Source organism: Zalophus californianus, chromosome 3 (genome assembly GCF_009762305.2).
Source record: "Zalophus californianus isolate mZalCal1 chromosome 3, mZalCal1.pri.v2, whole genome shotgun sequence".
Lineage (NCBI taxonomy): Eukaryota > Metazoa > Chordata > Mammalia > Carnivora > Otariidae > Zalophus > Zalophus californianus.
Window position 1 is genome coordinate 118,325,374 of NC_045597.1, and position 23,950 is coordinate 118,349,323.

The following is a 23,950-nucleotide window of genomic DNA, read 5'->3' on the forward strand; positions in this document are numbered from 1 at the left end:
TTTTTAAGAATGATTACTTCATGCCATTAGACTTAAATAAGGAGTGACATAGACAATAAATAAATGTTTTGAGTTTTTAAAGAAATCCATGGAGCGCTGAGCCTGGAAGAAAGGGTCAGATTTTATTTTATTTTATTTATTTATTTTTTAAAGATTTTATTTATTTATTTGAGAAAGAGAGAATGAGAGACAGAGAGCATGAGAGGGAAGAGGGTCAGAGGGAGAAGCAGACTCCCCGCTGAGCAGGGAGCCCGATGTGGGACTCGATCCCGGGACTCGAGGATCATGACCTGAGCCGAAGGCAGTCGCTTAACCAACTGAGCCATCCAGGCGCCCTGAAAGGGTCAGATTTTAAATGGGACTTTGGGTGACGCCAGAGTTGACGTTTGGGGTGAGGAAAGTACTTCTGGTGGAAGTAAAGTGAAGAAGCATGAGATGAGCAAAAGCTTACATCAAAGGTCAGGCATGTTTGGGAAAGAGGGAAGAACCTGTCCTTTCTGGAGCAGAAGCTTTGTGATGGGGTAGAGGGTGATTTAAATGGCGAGATTGGGTCATATACATCCAAAGCTGGAAAGGCCTTGAGGGTCACCCCGATTCACCCTTCCCAGTGTGGTGAGGAGACCAACACCCACATTTCCTCTAAGATGTTAACTTCTGTAAGTATTTATTCTTGAGATCCCCCAGAACAAATTTCATTGTTTTTCTTGAGATTATTATCTTAAAGGAATGGCATTTCCTGAATAGTCATCATTCTATTGACTACCTCTCTCTTTAGTGAATTTACATGAAGAGATGAAGAGTTCAAATTTAGATCCTTGTTGATAAGCATTTTCCCCCCTGTGGGACTAATTTTTTAAAGTAATTTAAAAATAGGCACAGAGGAAAGCCTGGGTGGCTCAGTCGTTAAGTGTCTGCCTTCGGCTCAGGTCATGATCCCAGGGTCCTGGGATCGAGCCCTGTGTTGGGCTCCCTGCTCCGCGGGAAGCCTGCTTCTCCCTCTCCCACTCCCCCTGCCTGTGTTCCCTCTCTCGCTGTCTCTCTCTCTCTCTGTCAAATAAATAAAATCTTAAAAATAGGCACAGAGATGTAGATAACATTGATATAGTTTTTATTGGGGAGGAAAACATTGAGTGTCTACTGTGTGCCAGGCACTGTTCTGAGGGCCTTCGGTGATTTCCCGCTCACAGTGGTTTTATGAGATATGACGACTGTTATCCCTGAAAAGAAACCGAGGTCTCTAGTGGTTAAGCAGCTTGCCTGGGATCAAACAGCGAGTATAGGAGGTAGGGTGTGAAGTGAGCCAGCCTGACTCCAACTTCCAAACCATGTCATCCTGCACAGGATGATATTCTTCTCCTTCAGAAAGAGCCTGTTTTAATATCAGGCTGTCCACGTGTCTTTATGGGGGTTGTACCCTGCAGGAGGGGCTTTTGCAAATCCTTCTCAGAATTTGTGCCTTTTTCTACTTCACACAAAGATGCCAGAGGATCTAGTGGAGACCTTGGTTAGTGTGCTGGTTAGAAAGCTGGTCAATCTAGCTATTACAAAACAAGTTAACACAAAAGAGGAAAAAAGTGTTTCCTAAACAAATGACAGGAGTAAGACAAACAGTTCTGTATTTATACAATTTCATTGTTACCTATTTGCAGATGGGAAGGCATTGAAGGGGGGAAGCTTATTAAATGAAAAAAGTGACTTTTTTTTTTTTTTAACCAAAGGGGAGATTATGAGTGAGCTTTTCTCAAATTTTTGTTTTTATGATGTTTTAGAACTGACCTAAAATACATGTAGCATATACTTGTGAACCAGGGAGAGGCCACATAATAAAGAACCTTGAATTTTGGAATTTGGTTTTTATCTGGTAGGCAGTGGAATAGGAAGTCACATGAGGTGGTTGATCTTTTCAGGTGTGTAGGGTCTGGGGGGAATGTACTGGGTGTTGATTGGAGGAAAAGATTGCTATTGCTTGGACCTATGCAGGCGGTACCTGAAAAACATAGAGCAAAAGCTAAGTAAGAAGATGTTCCAGAATTGACTTGGTGGTCATAGTGGTAAAGAGAAAATTTTGCATATGATTGATTAGGAGAGAAATAGAATCATTAGTAGAAATAGCAAAGTTGGAGTCTGGAAGGGTTCTCGAATGTGATTAGTTGGCTGCGGTTTGTCAATGAGGCATTGCACTAAGACCTTACTCTCCAAGGAGTTACCTAGTTCCTGCAGACCGATTTCCGTGTGTGCACCATTGGCCCATAATTTGATTAGGCTTGATTGCAATAAATGCTTGTGTTCACAGTTTTCCTGATTTTATGTAGATATATGGGAACACTGACTCTGTACCAGTTTGCTTATAAAGTAAGCGGTATTCTAGAAGAGTGGAGCTCTCGGAAGCGCTTTTACGTTCTTTTGTTTCCTTTTTTTTTTTTAAGATTTTATTTATTTATTTGAGAGTGAGAAAGAGAGAGAGAGAGCACATGAGAGGGGAGAGGGTCAGAGGGAGAAGCAGACTCCCCGCTGAGCAGGGAGCCCGATGCAGGACTTGATCCCAGGACTCCAGGATCTTGACCTGAGCCGAAGGCAGTCGTTTAACCAACTGAGCCACCCAGGCGCCCTCAAGTTATTTTATTTCAACAGTAGCATTTTACCTTCAATTTTAATTGTTGGGGGAAGAAAATCATGTAACCTCTTAACTTTAAACCACTACAGTATGAGATAAAAAAGATCTGTGAATTGTATAGTTGGAAGCTAAAGCACTTTTTACTTTGATTCACAACAAGGAGAACTCAGTTCTTTTCATTGTCCAGTTTATATAAATTAGGGATATAATTTCTAAAATGATCACTGTTCTCTATTCTCTTCCCTCTTCTGCCCCCCAGGTTAGACAAAATCAACTCAGATCCTTGATAGTCTTCAGTATTGAGAGTTGTAATCTTTATTTTGTTCTACATATGTTCCTTCTTCTTAACTCCTTGTATTCTAACTTTCCATATGGAACGATATTGAGAAATCTAATCTATTTCCGTAAGGTCCAACTTACAGGGGGGAAAACTACAAAGAAAAATATATTAAAAATTTTTTCTCAGAGTTTGAGTTCTCTCTTCATCAGATAAGATGACAGATACTGACTGAAATTTTTATTAACACTGAATTTAGAAAGAGAGAAAAGGAAAGTAAAGAATAAAGGTAAAGTAAGGTTAAAAAGGCAAAAAAAAAGGGGGGTAAGAGTAAAGGAGTGGGAGAAAAAAGAATAAGAAGCCAGTCATTATAGGTAACACCTGAATATTGTTTCTGAGGGAAGAGAGATGTTGAAGAAACTCTTTAACCTGATAGACTTTTGTCCTGAAGATCTGAGGTTCCAGAAAATGCAGTAATTATCTATAAAGACTTTCTAAATTTGCAGACTCTGTAAAAATGATCTGCAACTACAGACTTTCAGTTTTACTTTTCAGCACATTCTGTAAGCAGAAACAACTGAAGGTGTTGGGTTGTTGTGTTTCAGATTTTTGTATTTGTTTATTTGAAGTAAAAAGAGAAAACTGTACTTGGATTAAGAATGTGCATTTCAACTTTTCAGCTGGGAGCTTGTTTTAATGGCCCTGCTAGTGAAAATGGTGACAGCTTTAATTATAGCTTGTGGTGTACCATACAGGCAGATTTGTCAAGCATTTCCCACTATGAGAAACACGGATTTCACTTGTTCCATCTCTTCATTGGGTCTTTCCTCCAATGGAGGACCAACTGAGAGAGGCTATGATATGGAAGTCACCTGGCCAATGCATTGTTGAGGGTCTGTCTCACAGGTACTCTGGTTGGTAGAGATGATAGGCTCTGGGACCTGCCGCCCATGTTAGGAGATTAAATTAATTCCTGTAAAGAACTTGGCTCAATAGTGAGTAGTCAGTCAGTGTTAATCACATAGGATTGAGATAAAAATGGAAGATGACTCCGGAACTTCCTACAGCTGTGGTCCTGTACCTTCATCAGCATGACTTATAACATACAGAAAGATCCTTAAACTGGGGTGCCTGAGTGGCTCAGTCGGTTAAGCGTTTGCCTTTGGCTCAGGTCATGATCCCGGGGTCCTGGGATTGAGCCCCACATCAAGCTCCCTGCTCAGCGGGGAACCTGCTTCTCCCTCTGCCTCTGCCTCTCTCTCTCTTTCTCTCTCTCTCTCTCTCTCTCTGTCTGTCATGAATACATAAATAAAATCTTAAAAGAAAAAAGATCCTTACACTGTATAAGATCTGTGGCTGATAAAGGACACATCTTCATGAAATCTTTTGGGAGGTATTCAAGGATTATTAGTCCCATTTTCCAGATGGGGAAGCCAAGGCTCAGAGAAGTTATCCATACCTAGTGATAGAGCCAGGATTTAGAATCAGTCTTCTGACTCCTATGTCAAGTGTTTTTATGATTTGATTGAGAAAACATGTGTATGTGTGTTCTTGCACCCTGGCATATGCTAAGTGTCCTGAGTCTCTAACCAAAACCAAAGTATGGAGCTTTCAAGGCTAGAGTGACGATAAAACCTAGGGGAGATTCATGATGTGGTCTGGCTGTGGAAAAGCTGTGAGTAAGACCTGGAGGAGGGGCTATGGAAGCGGGGGAAGGAGGGAGATGGTAATGAGCAGTGGCTCAGTGCTAAGACCACATGGTTTGTTTAGGAAACAGTGAATAGATGAGTCTGGCTGGAAGCAGTTTAGAGCCAGTTTATGTAATATTTTGAAGGCCAGGCTAAGGAATGGTCATTTTAGCTCATTGGCAATGATCTATTGAAGGTTTGTGAAAAAGGGGGGGTAATTTGGGATAAACATAGAAATATTTCTATTTAAAGGTCACAGGAGAGAGATGGTTTCCTTGAACACGCCTCACATAGGAATATATACAGATTAATTAGCAACTCAATAGCAAATGCCTTTGTCAAAGGGAATATAATGAAAAACCAGAAAATTCAGACGAATACTGGCTCTCCATTCATATGATGGGTTGGCAGCCTGTTTAGTCACTTATTCTGTTCAAAAAGTATATATGGAAATATTTTGATTCATAGGTTCTGTTCTAGTTGTTAGCTGGTCCTGTGATGGGAAATGTAGACAAATGGAAACTTTCAATAACTGATAAAGTTCATTAGGAGGTTTGTGTGTCTGCCTGTCTCTGTCTCCCTGTGCCTTCCCCATCCTTTGTTTCCCTCTCTCTCTTTACCTCCACTTTGAACTGTCTGGGTTCAACTCTTTCAGCTCTGTTTCTTTTGGCTGTGGAGACCGTCAGAACGTGCTTGCTTCATTTTTCTTAGCATCGTATATTTTATGAGTTTAATTGATAGAAGAAATATGCCCAAGTGATGTCATGTCTGAAGGGTGACAGAGGAAACCTAAAACCCCAAATCTTGGTAAAGTTATATTAAGGCCAGACCTTGGAACCCTAAAAGACTAGTAATATTAGGCCAAATTATGTGAATAGCCAGTTGGCATTGCATCCCGGTTGAGTTGAACCCTTATCTTAAGCTTCCAAGGAAGTTCTAATTACTATTGTTTGTTTATAGGTAGATATTAGTTTGATATCTGAATAGTTAGACTGTTTGAAAATACTTTTTTAAGAGAAAAAAATACACCTTTCCTTTTGCCTGTTGCCGTTAGGACTTCAGTAGTACAAACTTCACACGTATTGGCAAGAAAGGTCTACAGACTTTTGAAAAACCTTTTTTGCCAGACTCTGGGAAAGTCTGGTTTAGGTCAGTTCAGGAACTACTCATTCAAGGTTCTGCAGTAATATATTGTCGGTGGAGAGTACAAGGTTACAGGGAGAGGCAGACCTGTCCACAACCCACACACAAGAGGATGTCAATGTCTAGAAATACGGATATGTTGTTAAAACAATAGATTGCTGATCAGGCTTATTGCAAAGTATCACTGGGTGAGCAGTAGCTTCCATTTTGGTGTTTACTAAGTGCTTGCCATTGTTGATTACATCTAACTTTTGTTCAGAAGTAGTGTTCTTTTTCCTGTATTTCCAGAATTATCATGGACATGCTTTGTATCCTTCATTCTTATGGTTATCACCTATTTTTAATATACCCCTCTTATTTTTTTATTTTTAAAAAACATTTATTTATTTTTTTAAAGGTTTTTATTTATTAGAGAGAGAGAGAGAGAGCGCACATGGGAGGAGGGAGGGTCAGAGGCAGAAGCAGACTCTCCACTGAGCCGGGAGCCCGATGTGGGACTCGATCCTGGGACTCCAGGATCATGACCAGAGCCAAAGGCAGTGGCTTAACCAACTGAGCCACCCAGGCACCCCTCCTTTTAAATTTTTATTTATTTTATTTTTATTTTTTACATTTATTTTAGAGATGGGGGGGTCAGAGAGGGAGATGGAGTCTTAAGCAGACCCCATGTTGAGTGCAGAACCGACACAGGGCTTGATCTCAGGACCCTGAGATCATGACCTGAGCCGAAACCAAGAGCTGGACACTTAGCTGACTGAGCCACCCATCTCCTGGAGCCCCATCTCCTTTTATTTATTTATTTTTTTATTGTGGTAAGAACACTTAACATGAGATCTTACCCTCCTAAGAAATTTTTAAGCGTACAGTATGGTATTGGTAACTATCGGCACAATGTTGTACAGCAGATCTCTAGAACTTACTCCTCTTGTATAACTGAAACTTTATACCCATTGATTAAGAATTCCCAGTGTCCCCCCGCCACTCAGCCTGTCGCAACCACCATTCTATTCTCTGCTTCTAAGAGTTGGACTGTTGTAGATACCTTTAAATAGGCTCATACAGCATTTGTCTTTCTGGGCCTGGCTTTTTTCACTTAGCAGGACGTTCTCAAGGTTCATCCATATTGGTACACATTGCAGGATTTCCTTTTTTTTAAAGACTAAATAATATTCCATTAGATATATGTATGTTTCCTTTTCACTTTTTATTTTGATATCATTTATTTTTTTTAAAGATTCTATTTATCTGTCAGAGAGAGAGTGTGAGCGCAAGCAGGGGGAGTGGCAGGCAGAGGGAAAAGCAGACTCCCTGCTAAGCAAGGAGCCCAGTTCCAGACTCCATCCCAGGACTCTGGGATCATGACCTGAGCAGCAGGCAGACGCTTAACTGACTGAGCCACCCAGGCATCCTGGTAACATTTAAAATTTTTAAAAAATTATAAGAAGAGTATAGTGATTCCCCTTACGCTCTTAATACAGATTCAAAAATTCATATTTTGTCCATTTACTTTACTCTTTACACATTTGCTTTGTAAACATACACCCTTTCTAATCATTTGAAAGCAGGTTACAGAATTGTGTCCTTTTACACCTAATTTTAGTGTAGATTTCCTACGATAAGGACACACTCTTACATAACCATGGTACAATTATCAAAATAAGACTGTTTTAATATTGAGACTGTTTCTTAGTCCAGTCTGAGAGTTTCATCAGTTACCCCATGCCTTCCATTTCTTTTTTTTTTTTTTTAAACTCTATCCAAACTCTGTAAGGATCATTTATTGTGTTTAGTAGTTGTGTCTGTGTAGTGTCCTTTAACTTGGAACAATTCCTCATCCTTTCTTTGTCTTTCATGACTTAATATTTTGTGTGTGTGTGTATATGTAATATTTTTTATTGAGCTATAATTATGTAATGTGTAAGTTTTAGATGTACAACCTGTTGATTTGAAAAAATTTGTATACTGCCTTATGATTACAATAGCATTAGCTAACACCTCTGCCATGTCACCTAATTACTATTTCTTTATTTAACCACAATTTCTTTCTCCATTCATCTGTTGATGGACATTTAGATTGTTTCCACATCTTGGCTGTTACAAATAATGCTGCTGGGAATATAGGTGTGCAGATACCTCTTTGAGATTTTGATTTCAATTCTTTTGGATAAATACCCAGAAATGAGGTTGCTGGATCATATGGTAGTGCTATTTTTATTTTTTTGAGGAACTCTATACTTTTTCCCATAGTATCTGCCTAATTTATATTCCCCCCCCAACAGTGCACAAGGGTTTCACTTTCTCTGTATCATTGCCAACACTTGTTATTGCTTTTTTTTTTTTTGATAACAGCCATCCTGATGCAGTGAGGTGATATGTCACATTGTGTTTTTTTTTTTTTAAAGATTTTATTTATTTATTTGAGAGAGAGAATGAGATAGAGAGACAGCATGAGAGGGGAGAGGGTCAGAGGGAGAAGCAGACTCCCTGCCGAGCAGGGAGCCCGATGCGGGACCCGATCCCGGGACTCCAGGATCATGACCTGAGCCGAGGGCAGTCGCTTAACCAACTGAGCCACCCAGGCGCCCCACATTGTGGTTTTGATTTGCATTTCCTTGATGATTAGTGATGTTCAGCGTCTTTTTAGATACCGTCAGTCATTTATATGTCTTCTTTGGAGAAATGTCTGTTCAGGTCCTTCACCTGTTCTTTAATTGGGTTATTTGTTTTTTGTTTTGTTTTGCTGTTGAGTAGTGGAGTAGTGGAGTTCCTTATATGTTTTGGGTATTAATGGTTTGCAAATATTTTCTTCTATTTCATAGGTTACCTTTTCACTCTGTTTCCTTTCTGTGCAGAAGCTTTTTAGTTTGATGTAGTCTAATTTGTTGTATTCCTAACGATGAGGAACTAGTTCAAAATTACTATAGCTTCTTTTTAAACCCTCTTACAATGAGTAGTGGTTTAAGGACATCGCAGCATGACTCTAACCAGAACCCTAACAAGCGTTACATGTATGTCAGGCAGCCAACATGTGCCTGGCAAGAAAAATTCCTGTGTATCTAATCTGTAGTCAAGAAGATTCCAAGACTGTTGCTTCCCTGGGTTTTCTTTGCTGGCCTTGCCATTCTCTTTTTTCTGGAGGCAAAAATTCGGGTTTGACTTGCCTTGTCATTTTTTACTAGAGTAAGTCGATGGGTTGGAGCTCACTCAGTCATTCCGAAAGGCTTTTAAAACACCTTCTTTCCCTGTGGCCCCTGCTGCCAGTGCCAGGCAGGTTGAGCTGCTCACCACCTGCTTCTCGGCAAGTTCATTGCTGCTCATGAAGCAGGTGGCTCAGATGGCAGGTGTCACCGTAGTACTAAACAGCACATGTTTTGTATATGTTTTTTAAGAGGTATTTGTAGAAATTGCTTAGTTTTGTCTGCCTATTACAGTAGTTTTGACTTAGAACTTTATTATTTCGTGTGCATATAACTATTGGTGCATACAATTAATACAAGTGCTTAGAGTCATTTCTGTTTGGTTTTGATCTCCGGTTATTTTTGTGATCTGTTTTTTTCCATATCCACAGAATTTTGTGAATTCTGATTGGCAACTCCCTCCAAGACAGTGTCTCATCTTCAAATGCTAGGGTAACATTTTAGTTTGAATTCAGTGATTGACAGGATAGCAGACAGTTCTCAAAGTTGATGAAGAGGGTCTGAGAAATTTGGTGGTATTAGTTTCCCTGAAAGGTTTTGGTCAAAATGACCTCTCAAAAGACAGGATTTCCTTAAAAATCTTGAGACCTCAAAAAAAAAAAAAAATCCCTAAATATTCATCTCCCATTTTTTTTTTTCCTACAAATAGCAGGTACTCCAAAAATTGGACTCAGGTTGTTATCTGCCTCTGGGAAACCATCTTTTGTGTCCAGGCATCCAGAGCCCCAAAGCTCTGCCTTGTCCAAAGTGGCAAAGAAAGTTTCTCGGGACAGCCTGCATTTAGGTCCTGTACTTCCAGCATTAGTTCACAATCCCTCCGTTCAATAGTTTATTCCCTTGGTTTTCCCTCTGGAATCTGAGGGCATTCTCTCCAAGATTCATGTCTCCGGGAAGTTGCCCTGAGTCACCAGAGAGACTGAATTGTTTCGGGACCTCATTAGACCTGCTCGCATTAATTTAAAGGACTAGTGACACATATTCAGAATGACTTCATTGGGCAGAAAATGATCTCTAAATGTCTGATAGGGAGGTCAGTGAAAATGAGGGAGTCAGGACTCTTTGAATGCTGTCATCCATAAAAACAATGAGGAGATGGGCAAAATATGCCAGAGTCAACTGTTTCAGAATTCTAGAAATTAGCTTGTCTTGCAGCAATCTGGGGAGCATTTATTTAGGAAAAACGAGTGAATCTCGGTAGCAACAGCTGGCTTTGTGGCATTTCACTTGCCCTGTTCTCCTCCCTCCCTCTCTAGGTCCACAGTAGCCTCGAAAACCAGTAGCTCCATAATCACAGTGGAAACCATCAGCCTGGCAGCCCGCAGAGGGGCAGAATGGGAATGAAGTTCTTTCCAAGCCTCTTTTCCTCCTCCTCCTAGATGAAGCTATGATGTACTGTGCGGTTAGAGAACTAGCGAAGAAACCAGTGTGAAGCCTCTGTTAAGGAACAGACACCATTAGCTGTTGACAGAACCTGGGATCACTCAAAACCTATTACGTGGGTCAGGAGTGTGGCTCATCTGCCTCAGTTATCCGTAGGAGACCGGGAGAAATGAGTGCTGCCTCTCACTGGGGCCTTTTAAATACACCACAGTGAACCAGAGCGACGGTCTTCAATCTGGCTCTGCTCAAATAGTCTCTGTTTTATGAGAAGTTTCCTAATAACTTCAGGAAGGAAATACTGTAGCAATTGGTTTCACTGTGGATAATTCTGTAATGGTACATGTGCCAAGTTTATTAGATTACCACGGAAGCACCCATACCTCTTGCTGAGTCACCCACTTAATCCCTTGTAAAGCTCAGGTCTTTGTGGAAAGTCTTTTCAAACAGCTGAACTAGGATGATCGGTGCTTGTGAAAGGCAAACAGGGTTTAGCCTGAAGCCTATAGCGTGGAACTGGATGCAGGCTGCTTTATCCACCCTTTCTTTCAACTACGATAGAGTGAACCTTATTTACATGTGTCAGCGTGATTATGCAACAGCACCTGTGCATTTGGTTGCGATGACTGGTTTTGAGCTGTTTGAGTTTTTAATTGGTCACTGATTATTGCTGATTTTCCAACCCAACATTAAGGGAATCTGTGACTCATATATTTGGTGGAGTTTTGTGGCACTGATCACTTACCTTCATCCTTTGTCTGTGGAAACTGTTAATCATTGTATTCAGCCTCCTTGATGTCCAGGTGGACATTTGCAGCACCAGGGAATGAGATTTTTTTCAAAGTCCAGTTTTTCTGATGATACTGGGTTCTTTTGTTACATGTGTTGTGGAATTTGGCCTCATCCCAGAAATGCTACACGTTGCTTTATGAGGGTAGAGCAGGACCAGCTTTCCACATCAGAGGCCTTTTGGGAAACATTCTACAGGATGATTGAAGTGGAAAAGGCATTACGATCACACCCTTAGCTGGCCCTCTGTCTTTAGGGGAATCTAAACCTAGACCATCTACAACTGTTTGTTTTTGTGCAGCTTTTTTTTTTCTTTATTTGGAAAGTAACACACATCCACACTTAAAATACAAAAATGATGAATCCAAGGATTACAAGAGATGGGTACAATGCAAGAGATGCATTGGTAATAGTTCATGTTCAATTATCTTCATTGTCATGTCGCCTTTATGAGACTCACCCTACAATTTGTCCATCCCTTTTAGATTGACTTCTTGAATCAGAGCCCTATTTAAAAACACCTTTCATATGCCTAAAGACCGTTTCCAGGAATAGGTCTCTATTAACTCAGTTAAATCTGGCTCAGTTGAAGAAAGGTTCACTCTATGGGGATTTTAAGTATGATACTTCTTTGAGACGTGACTGTCATCACTCCACCATATTGTGCTGTGCAGGTGTGTGTCCTGCTGAGTTTATTTTGTACATGAGGCCAGGCTGAGGTTGGAGTGTGGGCAGAGCACATTTCATACAGGGGCTATCAATGTAGTTATCTCTTGCTTCCTAAACTAAGCGGTGAGTCCTTAAAGGCAGAAGCAACTTCTTTCATTATCTTTTGTTTTTCCTTAACACTTAGTAGGTTTAGCATAAACAGGAGATGTTCAATAAAATCAACATTGGAGCTTAAACATGAGTTTTAGTTTCATTTCCTATGGCTGGTGGAGAACATCAGAGGCAAGTACTTTTATTTTTAAGTTTTTATTTAAATTCCAGTTAACACAGTGTAATATTCGTTTCAGGTGCACAATATAGGGATTCAACACTTCCATACATCATCCTGTGGTCATCATAACACAAGTGTACTCCTTAATCAAGGCCAGTGCTTTTAGATGGCTCACCTTGTCCAGGTGTCCTTGTTGTGGTTAAAGTGGATCCAGGAAATTGTTAGTCTTAACTCCGTTAGTATTTTAGGGTCAATTTAAAGGGATCTTTTCAAACCAGCTACATAGGGACATGTTTTCTGGGTACTCCCAATACATTAGAGCTGAATTTAAAACTATGCAAACAGAAAAAAAAAGGTGATAAGTCAATCAGGTGATAATTAAAGCAAATAAACCGAATATTTAATTAAATAGATTGTCAAATTCCACAATATGTGCTTGTTGAAGAGTAGATGAATGTGCCAGCTAACTCATGGCACAGTCCCTAAAATCAAGCCAAAGAGATTTAATGTGATCCTAAATTAGGTTATCTGCAAATATTTGTATTTGCAGAGGTAAAGAGTTGTGACCTCTTTTGGCTTGTATTTACTTAATGAGAGAAAATTCTCTTAGAATAAGAGTTCCAAAATATGGAGCAAAATTTCCCATTAAATTAAAAAAAACTTCAGTTTTCTGATAGGTGATACAGGATAAAGATTTAAAAAGAAAACTTCACTTTTCTGATGATATAGGATAAATTAAAATTAAATGAGATTAAAAATTAAATTACATTAAATTATTTAAATTACATTAAATTAAAAAAACTTCATTTTTCTGATAAGTGATACAGGGTAAAGATTTAAAAAGAAAACTGCTTACCTGGGTGGCTCAGTTGGTTAAGCGGTTAAGCGTCTGACTCTTGCTTTCAGATCAGGTCATGATCTCAAGGTCGTGGGATCGAGCCCAGCGTCGGGTTCTGCGCTCAGTGCAGAGTCTGCTTGTCCCTCTCCCCCCTCCCCCGCCCCATCTCTGTCACTCACCCAAAATGAATAAATAAAATATTAAAAAAACAAAACAAAACTGCTTACCGAGTGCATTGACCATGGTGTTCTGAAAAAGATGCCTTAACCTCGCCTGGTGAAATAATTGGTGGGAGTGGGGGAATGGCACCTATCTAGACCCAGTGCTGTCAGGGTGACGGAAATGAGCATTCGACAAAGAACTTGCCGGAACAGATGGCTGTAGGCAGTAGCTTTTTCACATCACCTGACATTGTGAGTTGCAGCTTGTAAGAAGAAACTGCCCAGCATCCCAGTGAGGACACTTGGCGTCTTGTCTCTTACTTTTTACCTGCTGTGTGGCTGCAATTTGTTTGGGCTTCCGCTTGCTGATCCACGGCAGGAAAGATTGGTAAAAATGATACCACGCATCTCCTTTGGCTTTTGATGCTGACTTTTTGTTATTGGTTGTGGTGTTTTTTAAAGACATACTGTGATGCTATGATTTTAAGTACAACAAGTTCAAATGCTGCCTTTAATTCTCCATTCCTGTATAAACCAAAAATGAGAGGAAAAACAAAATTTAGATTAAATGCTGTACACTTAGGGAAAAAGTTTATCTCTATTTTAAGCATAGAATATCAATAAAATATACTTTGTTTTTATTTGACATAATTTTTAAGCTCCTTAAATACTGGTAAGTATTCATGTGCTGTTTTATATTAAATACATTTTAAATGTTGATCCAAAATGTATATTTGAGATCACCCACCTGCTACAATAAGTACAAACCTTTTGTGTTACTAATTAAAATGTCAATCCATTTTTGCTACTTTCTACAAATAATGCAAGTAATGAGAAAGACATTTTACTTTTTAGAGTCTTATTACAATCCTGAAGCTGAAGAACTGGATTATTAAGTGAAAGGAAGGAACCTGCTTATGTAACTTTACATCTCTTAGGAAACACCATTAATGTGTATGTTTGGTCTGTTTGGCAGAATCATTAAAATGCACGTGGAAGGGATGCAGAAATGTGCAACTCTGTAGAATTGACCTATCCCTCTGCCTTCCAGAGTCACTTGCTTTGTTCAGTAGATCTGCAGTCATTGCTGCATGTAGATATAATTTAGCAACAAGGACAGTTGATTCCCTTGAAAATCACCTTTTTTCTTTTTTGAACTTAATCATAGATAACTTTGTTTGGCTCTGGTTAGCCACTGCTTTCGATTAAAAATGCCCTCTGTTGTCCGCTATAATATACTTAACAAGTGATGCCATTAAAGAAATGCAAAACAGGTTAGACTAAATTAAGAAAGAGGCGGGGAAAGAATTTCTGATACAGACGAAGAAGCCCACAGACATTGGGGTCAGGCTGGCTGTGTGGTTATTGTATGAACAGGCACCAATCTCTGTGAGACCTCCATGTGGTGTGTTAGCAGACATGCTCAGGCTGGGGCTGTGGTGAAGTGACGTGTTTTAGAGTTGTTCTAGATGTTGAAATTGTGCTTCCTCCCACCGAAATCTGAATTCATTTCCATAACTTTGTTTTTGCATTCAGAGCTGTATTAGGCCAACTTTCATTGCTGCAGTTTTATTTCCAAGTGTGAATAAGGCAGGAAGTCCTTGAATAAAGCATTCTTCTTCTTCTTCTTTTTTTTGGTTATAGTAAACTATTATTATAGAAGTTTTTCTAATTATAGGAAAATTAGAGATTACATGTGAACAAAAAAGAAAAATCTACAACCACATCACCTGAGATTACTGTATAATTTATTGAATTTCAATCATATTTTTTGTAGCTATTTTTCCTTAATACGTGTGTCTATGCATATTCATGTAAAACAGACATGACACACATAAAGCAAAAGAAAAAGCATTCTCCTTGAGACTAGCATAAGTAAATTTTATACATTCAGGTGTATGGAGGCAAGTGACATACTGAAGTGCTTTTCTCAAATGTATTTGGCTCATTCATAGGCTTATGTGCAAAAAATCATCTTATGTTTGATAGTTTTTGAATAGAAAATGAATTAAAAGGGCTGCTCAGTGGAACGGTTTCAGACAAACCTGTCAATTCAGTTTTCAACTCTTTGCACCTGTGGGGCTTTTGAAAGTGGTTAACATTAATCAGAACTTCCTTTAAATTCTTTAATTAGTTCACGAAGAAGGAAGGCCTGTGACTTATTTTGTAGATCATTTCTGTCGACGCTGTCAGAGAGTAGTTGACAATTTTTCAAATTGGCTTTTACTTCAGGCTTGGAGTTGCAGAGAAAACTGCACTTGGAGGCACTCCCAGCTCACTTGGAAGCTCTTGGTGGTGGCGTTAGCTTGTCTCCTAGCACCACGTTGACCTTGCCACTTCCTTACTGTGTGTAGGCTCTGAGAAATCTCGACGGGAGAACTAAGGTTTAGCAATGTGGGATCTCTGGAATGAGTCTTAACATGGAAACCTCCTCACCCTGTGAAATACCAGCACATTTCCACCTCAGCTTCAGCTTTCACACCAGGCTTTACTTGCGGGATCAGGCTGAGGAGGCATTTGCATACTGTTAAGGTCTAATATCACAGGCTGTTACCGAAGTTGCTAATACATGGCCTTGCCTAGCCTTAAACTCCTAACAGGGACTCCTGAGAGCAGTAATGGGAAGGTGCAGTTTAACTGGGGTCAGATGATTTGAGGTCTATGTATAAATGAAGCTTCACCCCTTCACTTGTTTGCAAATTCATTCTGCAAGCATGTTGTTTGCAATCACCTCTGCAGATGTAGCTTGGCTTCCTGATTAGGAGCCTTGGGGGTGTTGATGAATCTCATGTATAATCTGATGTGTTATATGCTGTGAATGAACTTAAGTGCCATTGTCCATAGTATCTGGTTTGACAAGATGATGACCACTACATAGAATCATGTAGGCCTTGATGTCTACAGAAATAGCTTCATGGTGATGGGTTTGATGGTGGTGGTTTCAAACTACAATCCTCATTAGGTGCAGGTAAAGATAGAGAACAGTTTCCATTTTTTTAAGTGCACCATGCTTGTGCTGAGAAGGTAATCTATAGTTTTATAGAAGTTTCCCTTTTTATTTGTAGATATAATACTTTGCCAAGCAGAAGAACCCTGAAAAATTCAAGATTAGTGAGTAAGAAAGATGACGTGCATGTCTGTATCATGTGTTTACGTGCCATCATGAATTACCAGGTAGGTTTGTGTTCTGATTCTTTAAAAAAAAAAAAAAGTCAGATTCAGATCTTGTCCTCTTTGATTTCGTCGTATTATTTCTATTTGAAGTAAATACCAGGATTTAATGTGATTGTACTGAAAAAGAAAGGGTGTGGTTCATTTTAATGCTCAAGATTTAACTCAGTGCCTGTGTATTTTAATTAACATTTATACTTTGTGATGTATTTAGAGGGAAAATGTTTTCCTCCTACAGTCATAAACTAGTTTAGGTTATTATTGGGTAAATGTGACCATTAAAGACAGCCATCGGTTGTGGGCGATAATGGAACGTTAGGAGTGAATAGACTCTCACACGGGTCATTTGTTTTCAAAGGGTTATATGGTAAAAAGGTGGGAAGTTAGAATTACTGTCTGTTGGACTTGGTTCTTTTTTAAAATTTTTAACAATTTTATTTCTTTATTTGAGAGAGAGAGAGTGTGTGTGAGGGAGCACAAGCAGGCGGGGGAGGGTCATAGGGAGAGGGGGAAGCAGATGCCCTGCTGTGGGCAGGGAGCCTGACTCAAGGCTCAATCCCAGGACCCCAAGATTATGACCTGAGCTGAAGGCGGAAGCTTAACTGAGCCACCCAGGCGCCCCTGGACCTAGTGGTTCTTAATCTTTATAAGAAGCACCTGGAGGATTCTTGTTCAAAGGGCAGATTCCTCCCCTAGGTGATTTTGATGCAGGTGATCCCTATCATAACAGGGAGCGAGACAGCTTAACGTGTGGGTTGGATTAGCTCTAACAACAAAGTCGAAGTTGGAGCCTGGAGTATCTAGGGTGAACTGACAGGTTCCAAGTTAGGTAAGTGGAACCAGGGTTTAAGAATCGGAAAAACCTAATTCAAATGAAAAATAGGATTTGGTATCCATGGATAGGGATGCTGAAGGTGTGTCCAAGCAGAAGTGGAAAATAAATGCATAGGTAGAGAGGGTCAGTATTAGAATTCAAACTCAACAGAAGGGTGCTGAATTGAATTTGAGAAGGGGAATGAGCATTTTATGTCTTCTTTCAATCACTGTTTTTTGAGCACTGCCAGATAGACCCTGTTCTAGGCAGAGGGAATATGGCATTAAATAAATAAATGAATGCCCCAGGGAACTTACTCTCTAATGAGGGGAAACAGATGATAAATAACTTGAGAAAACATACAGTGTTCCAGATGATCATGATGGGGAAATGAAACAAAAGCTAACACTTAGAAACAAAACAAAACAAAAACCCCCAAAACAAAACTAGCACTTACAGAGTGCTTCCTAATAGGACCAACACTTTTAAGCCTGTTCACTTAATTTAAAGCTCATAACAGTCCTACGAGATTGGTAATGTTACTCTCCCCATTTTTCTGATGAGGAAACTGAGGCACAGAGAAGTTAAGTAATGTGCCCAGGATCATATATAGTCAGTAAGTGGTTGGACTCAGACTTAAATCCAGGAAGACGAGCTCCAGAGAATTGTTACTAATACTGTAGAAAAACTACCCAAGAAATAGGAATAGGAAGTGATGAAAATGTGTGTTCAGTTTTAAATAGGCCAGCCCAGGAAGTGTCATGGAGAAGTAGCAATTTGTCATAGTAGCAATTTTAACGAGGGAACAAGGTAAGAGGTTCTAGGGAAAGAAGATTCTAGGTAAAAAAAGGGGTGAGCGCAAAGGCCATGGGGCAGGAATAAGCCTGCTGTGCTTGAAGCACAGAAAGGAGGCCAGGTTGGCTGGATCGGAATAAGTGAGAAGGGGAAGAGTAGGAGATGAAATCTGAAGTTCAGCCAGGGTCCTGACTGTGTAGGGCTTTCTAAGCCAGTGAAAGGAGTTTGGCTTTACTCTGAGTGGAAAGCTATTGAGCGGTTCGGAGGAGAAATGTGACATGATCTGACTCTTGATTTTAACATGACCATTCTAGCTTCTGTGTTTAGGATTGACCTTGAGGGGCAAAGGCAGAAGGAGGTAGACCACTTAGGAGGCTGCAGCATTGATTTAGGTGAGTGTTGATGGTGGTATGGGGCCAGGAAAAAAGGAGTAGAGATGATGAGAGGTGACCAGATTCTGGTTTACTTTTGACGGTAAAGGCAACGACATTGGGTATGTGGTTGAGGAGTGGAAGGTGGCCCCAAGGTGTTTGTCTTGGGCCCCCTTCAGATGGAGTTGCCATCTACTAAGATGGGGAAGGCTACACGATGAGCAGATTTGGTAGACAAGATTAGGGGCGATGTTTTAGGGATGTTCCCTTTAAGATTCTGTAGTCATCCAAATGGAGATCTTAAGTGGTCGGATATGCCAATCTGGAATTCAGGGCAGAGGTCTAGGCTGGAGATGTAAATCTGGGAATTAATAGATGGTGTAGAAAGCCAGGGGCATGCTCGAGAGCAACAGGGGTAGATAGATAAGCAAAGAAGTCCAAAATAGGAACCCTGGGCGCTCTGTTTAAATGTGAGAGTGCTCAGGAACAACCAGCTAGAGAGACTGAGAAGTAGCCAGGGAGGTAGGAGCCAAATACAGGCAGTGTTTCCAGGAGAAGAGAGTGCTCAGCTGTGACCAGTGCTGCTGCTAAGTCCTGTAAGACGACAAGTGAGAGTTGGCCATGGGCCTAGCAAAGTGTGGGTCATTGGCGATTCTGGCATGGACAGTTTCAGTGGAGAGGGGGGAATGAAACGTCTGACTGAAGTGACTGCAAGAGACAGCAGGAGGAGGAGAGTTGGAGACCGGGAGTGCTTGGAGTTTTGCTGTAGAGGTTAGGGGAGGAGAAACAAGGTAGTAGCTGGACACAGGTTGAGGGTCAAGAGAGATTTTGCTGTTGTGGTTACTGTTTCAGTTGGGCGCATTTGCATTGTTTTTATGCTAATAAATCAGAGAGGGAGAAATAATAATGAGGGATGGGAGAATTGCTGGAGCATAGGATGTGTTCTTGGGCTGGTGAGGGGGAATGGGATCAAAGACTCAAATGGAGAGAATGGCCTTGGATTAGAGCCCAGGAAAGTTCTTCAGGAAGAGGTAAGGACGCAAGCTATGGATCTGTGGGTGGATTGATGTGGGGGTGCGAGCTTTTAGAAATTTTTTTTTTTCCTGTTTGCTTACATTTTCTCAGGGTAATTAGGAATAAAGTCATGAACTGAGAGTGAGCTTGGAGGAGAAGGAATAATTCCTCAAGTCAGCAGAATCAAGAGTGATTCTGGAGCCTGTTGTTGAACTTGTTCTTCATGGAACTAACATGTCTCAGAACAAGGCAGGTCTTCCTGGGCTTTGGTCCCAAGAGCCATTGCCCAGAGAGGGGACTAGAAGCAGTGGTTGTCAACCCGGGCTGCACAGTGAAGTCAGCTTAAAAATTCAGATGCCAGGGTCCCATCCTTGAGATTCGAAGTAAATTGACCCGGGGTGTATCCTGGAAAATCACTGTTGTGTTTTGTTTACTCTTCCATGTGATTTTGATGAGCAGCCAGATTGAGAATCACTGGACTGGAGGCTTTTCACCATTTTAATGAAGAGAAACCCATAGTTCAGTCATCAAGAAGAGAATATGGTTCCTCGATAATAGCGTGATTCCTAAAATTTTTCATAGAGAAATACGTTCAGGCACTAGAGACATAATTGCATTTATGATGGTATAAATTACATTAGGTAGAATCTTCAGGTTCTTTTTTTTTTTTTTTCCTTTAATCGACATGGCCCGTCCCCTAAGTTGACTCCTGATGCTTTTTTTCCAGTATGGTTTCAACATGGTCATGTCTCATCCACATGCTGTCAATGAGATCGCACTGAGCTTGAACAACAAGAATCCAAGGTAAGCTTACTTTGTAATTTTTCAAGTGTAAATAAATCTAACTAGGGAAAGAAGAGAGCCAGTCAACACTTAGTCAAGTTAGAGTTCAGAAACTTGCAAGTGCACCTCTTTGAATTAAGGTTGCCAGTGGACTCCTTGGCTATGTAGAATTTTCTTCTCAGCTGAGCTACAGTTTTACATGTGGTGCAGTCGAGAGACTGGTGACAGCATTACCCCTTCACTGTTTTCTTCAAGCTTTCACTTCTTTCGAGGCCTGGTTCTTGGCATCCTTGCAAATTTTACCAAATTGGGTAGAGAGCATGAGGTTGCCACGTGGTTAGTACTGGGGCCAGGAGAGTCTTCATACAGACTTAGTGATACCACTTACCACTGAAAGCTAACTACAACCACTATCCCTTGTCCACACTTCACTTGCAAACCCTTACATATGTCGTTGGTATGACCAAACAAAAACAGATACACAAAACAAAGATAACTGTTCATGCCGATTGCTTCTTCTGTTCACTTGCCTCCAAAGGCCACTGCCATATTATTCACATCACAGGTTATCTCCAGAAGCTGGTCTTCATCAGTTTGTTTTAGTTACTGTAGTATGTTTTCTATTCTGGTGAGGGATGCTGCATTTCACACATCTTATTCCCTTTCACCGAATACCTCTGTAAACTGTGCATCTGAAAACTTGTTAATGCAACTAAAAAATCTGATCACGAATGAGATCCTTTCTGATACGGAATGAAATGAAAAACTTAAAGTCCTATTTAAATGTTGAATATTATTTCAAACTTCCTCTGATGATAGTTGTTGCAACTTTGCTATCGCTTCCTTAGTTTACTAAAAAATCTGGGTAGTCCTGCTGCTTTGTCCCCGCCTTCCACTATAGGGAAGTTGTTACTCATTTTTCTTAAGATAATTGACATAGTGAATTATCAGGCCAGTCTTCGTGTAGAGGTTGGCAATAGCTTTTCTTCTAGGAAAAGAAAAGTACTGAAGTGATCTTACTATGAAAAAACAATGCTGTTCTTGATGTTGTATTTGAAAACTTAGACTGTATTGCTAAGGGTTTCCTTCTAAAAATATTTCAGATGGAGTTTTATTTTCTTTTCTCAAGTCAGAAAATATTCTTGTGTTAGCACTTCTGTAATCCAGCCCCACTCAGATCTCCTGCATAGGAAGAAGTGGTGATGAAAACTTGCATTGTCATAGGGGACCTTTATGGCACCATGTGCCAATTGCAGAGTTGAAATGTAGGGCATTAATTTTAGTAGATTTTGAACTTTTGGGGAAAATAATAAAACAGTGGGTGGTTTTCCTGAATATTCCCAAGTTCCCAGCTCTCCAGCTTATCAATAAATCAAACATATTGTACTGAGTCACCCACTGGTAGAAATGAAAGTCTAATCTTCCCAGAATTGATTTTCATTAGTGAGTAATTTATAATTTTGGGAGTGGGAAACTTTCCTTCCAAATTTGTTCCCTGGGATAAATCGCATATGTGGATGTTAATAAAGGTATATTTATAGTTTCATATAAATAGCCCTTAGTAAAAGTGTTAAAAACATACAGGAGCAAATATTTTATTATCATAGCCATCTTGGAAGGAGGGAGCTGCTGACTCATCATGTTACTTTCACTGATTTTTTTTTTTTTTTTTTTTTTTTGCTTGTTTCTTCTTGTTTCGACAGGACAAAAGCCCTTGTCTTAGAACTGTTGGCAGCAGTTTGTCTTGTCAGAGGCGGGCATGAGATCATTTTATCAGCATTTGACAACTTTAAGGAGGTAGGATCCTTTGTAGTTTGCTCACACAAACCTATCTGGAAGTCTTTGAACAGAATGATTTACCTCTTCTGTGTGCGTTTTATCATTGGGATACATTTGGCATTAGTTTCAGGTGTACAACATAAGGACTCGGTATTTGTATGTCTTACGAAATGATCACCAAAGTAAGTTTAGTTGACACCCATGGTTTACCTTTTTATGTATTCTGGGGCCTCAGGGGTAATAATAGATAATTTTCTAAGATGTCACTGAGGGAGAAGTAATGAACTTAGTCTAAATGTCTTAAATGGACACGTTAAGCTTTCTTTGGTGTCTCATTTCCCAGAAAAGTTATAAACTATTTGCAGGATCCATTTTCCTTTGGAGACCAGGGAATTGCCAGTTTGAAAACAGTTTGAGAACATGTTTTGTTAAATGTCTGAGGTTTTCATTATGGTTGATACCTGAGCATCCTCCATGTACATTTTATGTACTCTTTCATCAGAGTTACTTCCCCCAAATCATATGTATTATCATTGCTGTGCTGGAACGAACGAACGAGACACACACACACACACACACACACACACACACACACACACACACACACACACACACACACACACACCCCCACACCCCCACACACCCACACACCCACACACCCCCCCCCCCCCAAATAAATAGAGACACTGAGCAGTTTGTAATCTTAACCAGGTGATCCTGTTCTAGACAAACAGTTAACCAGTGGTTGAAAATGAAAACTGAAATGACTGCGGAGGAAGAAAGAATTACACACAGATAATATGATACCAAGGGTGGTGGCCCAAAGTATCAAAACATCACAACTGAAATAATCACTCATTTCCCTTAGTGATAGCGTGCAGGGTTACATGGCCATGAAGAGCGCCTGTTTACCTCCCGCCTATGGGCCTAACAGCTGAGACTACTTTGAGGTGGGACATTATAAAAGTAAGTAAAGGCACTTGGAGCTCAGGCTTCCGTAGGGCCTTCAGCCAAGTTGTGCCTTCTCTTCATGATCCCATTTGATTTCAGATGCTTCTGGATTCCAATCCAGATCTCAAAGGGACTTCCAGACTCTCTCTCGTCTTTCCTGGGAGCCTCTGGAGTAAGAACCCAGCTAGTATTTGTCGAAGACCTACTCTAGGGCGGGTGCTGTGCCAAGTACACCCATGAAATCGTGTGGTTCTGTGAGAATATGTGAGACAGATATTAATGTCTACATGTTCTAGAAGAATAAACTGAAATTCCAAATACCTGGTTGGCCCGTGGTCCCATAGCCAGATAAGTGGCAGAGCGAGGACCCGGATTTGGTGCTCCTCATCCTGAACTTCCGTTTTAGGTGGCATTTGGGCCCAGCTGTGTATGAAACTCTTGGGGAAATATTGAATTAGACAGGATGTCAGAGCCATTTCCCCCACCCTCCCTCCTTCATTGGACTTACTACCCCAGCTGCCAGAGGTACTACGAGAGACCTGTGATCGCATATGTGGGCTAGAAAGCTTCAGAGGTGTGAACAGGGAAGACAGCCCTCCTGCCCTTTTATTCGTATGGTTTCCCTCCCTTCAGTCACTGCTTTAAGATTTTGATATTATCCATTTTGTTACTGCTGACCATGGACAGAATCAAATACTGTCTTTTTACCCATTCAGACTCAGTGTTAGTGAAAAAATATCCAGGTTCCAAGAATATGAGGAATAATAGTGCATCTTTAAATCATACTTTGGCTTCAAAAAATAGTAGAGGCTTTAGAGAAAAGAAATCTATGAATGCTTGTCTGTGAATGTTTTTATATGTCATATATTAGTACATAAAATTTGTATTTACAAGTAAGGAGATCTATGGGCAGATGGGTCTAATAGGAAAATGAAACAGCATGTAAAGCTAATATAACTTCCAGATCTTCATCATTTGATCACATTTGGACATATCACACATGTAATTCCTTCCACATTGGAAGCACTTACTGTACAGTTATCAGTGACCCTTGTTATAACATAAGCAATATCACAACAAGCATCTGATTATATTGTGGGTCAAATTATGTCTTCAAATTATAATTGTGTACAATCAGTAATCATTAAAACCAGTAATTCATGAGGTAGATGTTAATTTTGTTTCCTTTTAGGTAAAACAGAGCGCCTTTCTTACACATGATAATACTTGCAGAATTGAGTTTCAACG

General features: G+C 40.2%; 1 protein-coding gene across 1 annotated transcript in view; it reads left to right on the forward strand.

Annotated features, from left to right (window-relative positions):
- Positions 1 to 23,950, forward strand: part of FMNL2 (formin like 2) — a 301,761-nt gene that overhangs the window by 219,100 nt on the left and 58,711 nt on the right. Inside the window, 3 exon segments of the mRNA XM_027589168.2 lie at positions 16,090 to 16,198; positions 19,917 to 19,993; positions 21,676 to 21,769. Of these exon segments, the coding sequence (XP_027444969.2) occupies positions 16,090 to 16,198; positions 19,917 to 19,993; positions 21,676 to 21,769 (280 nt within the window).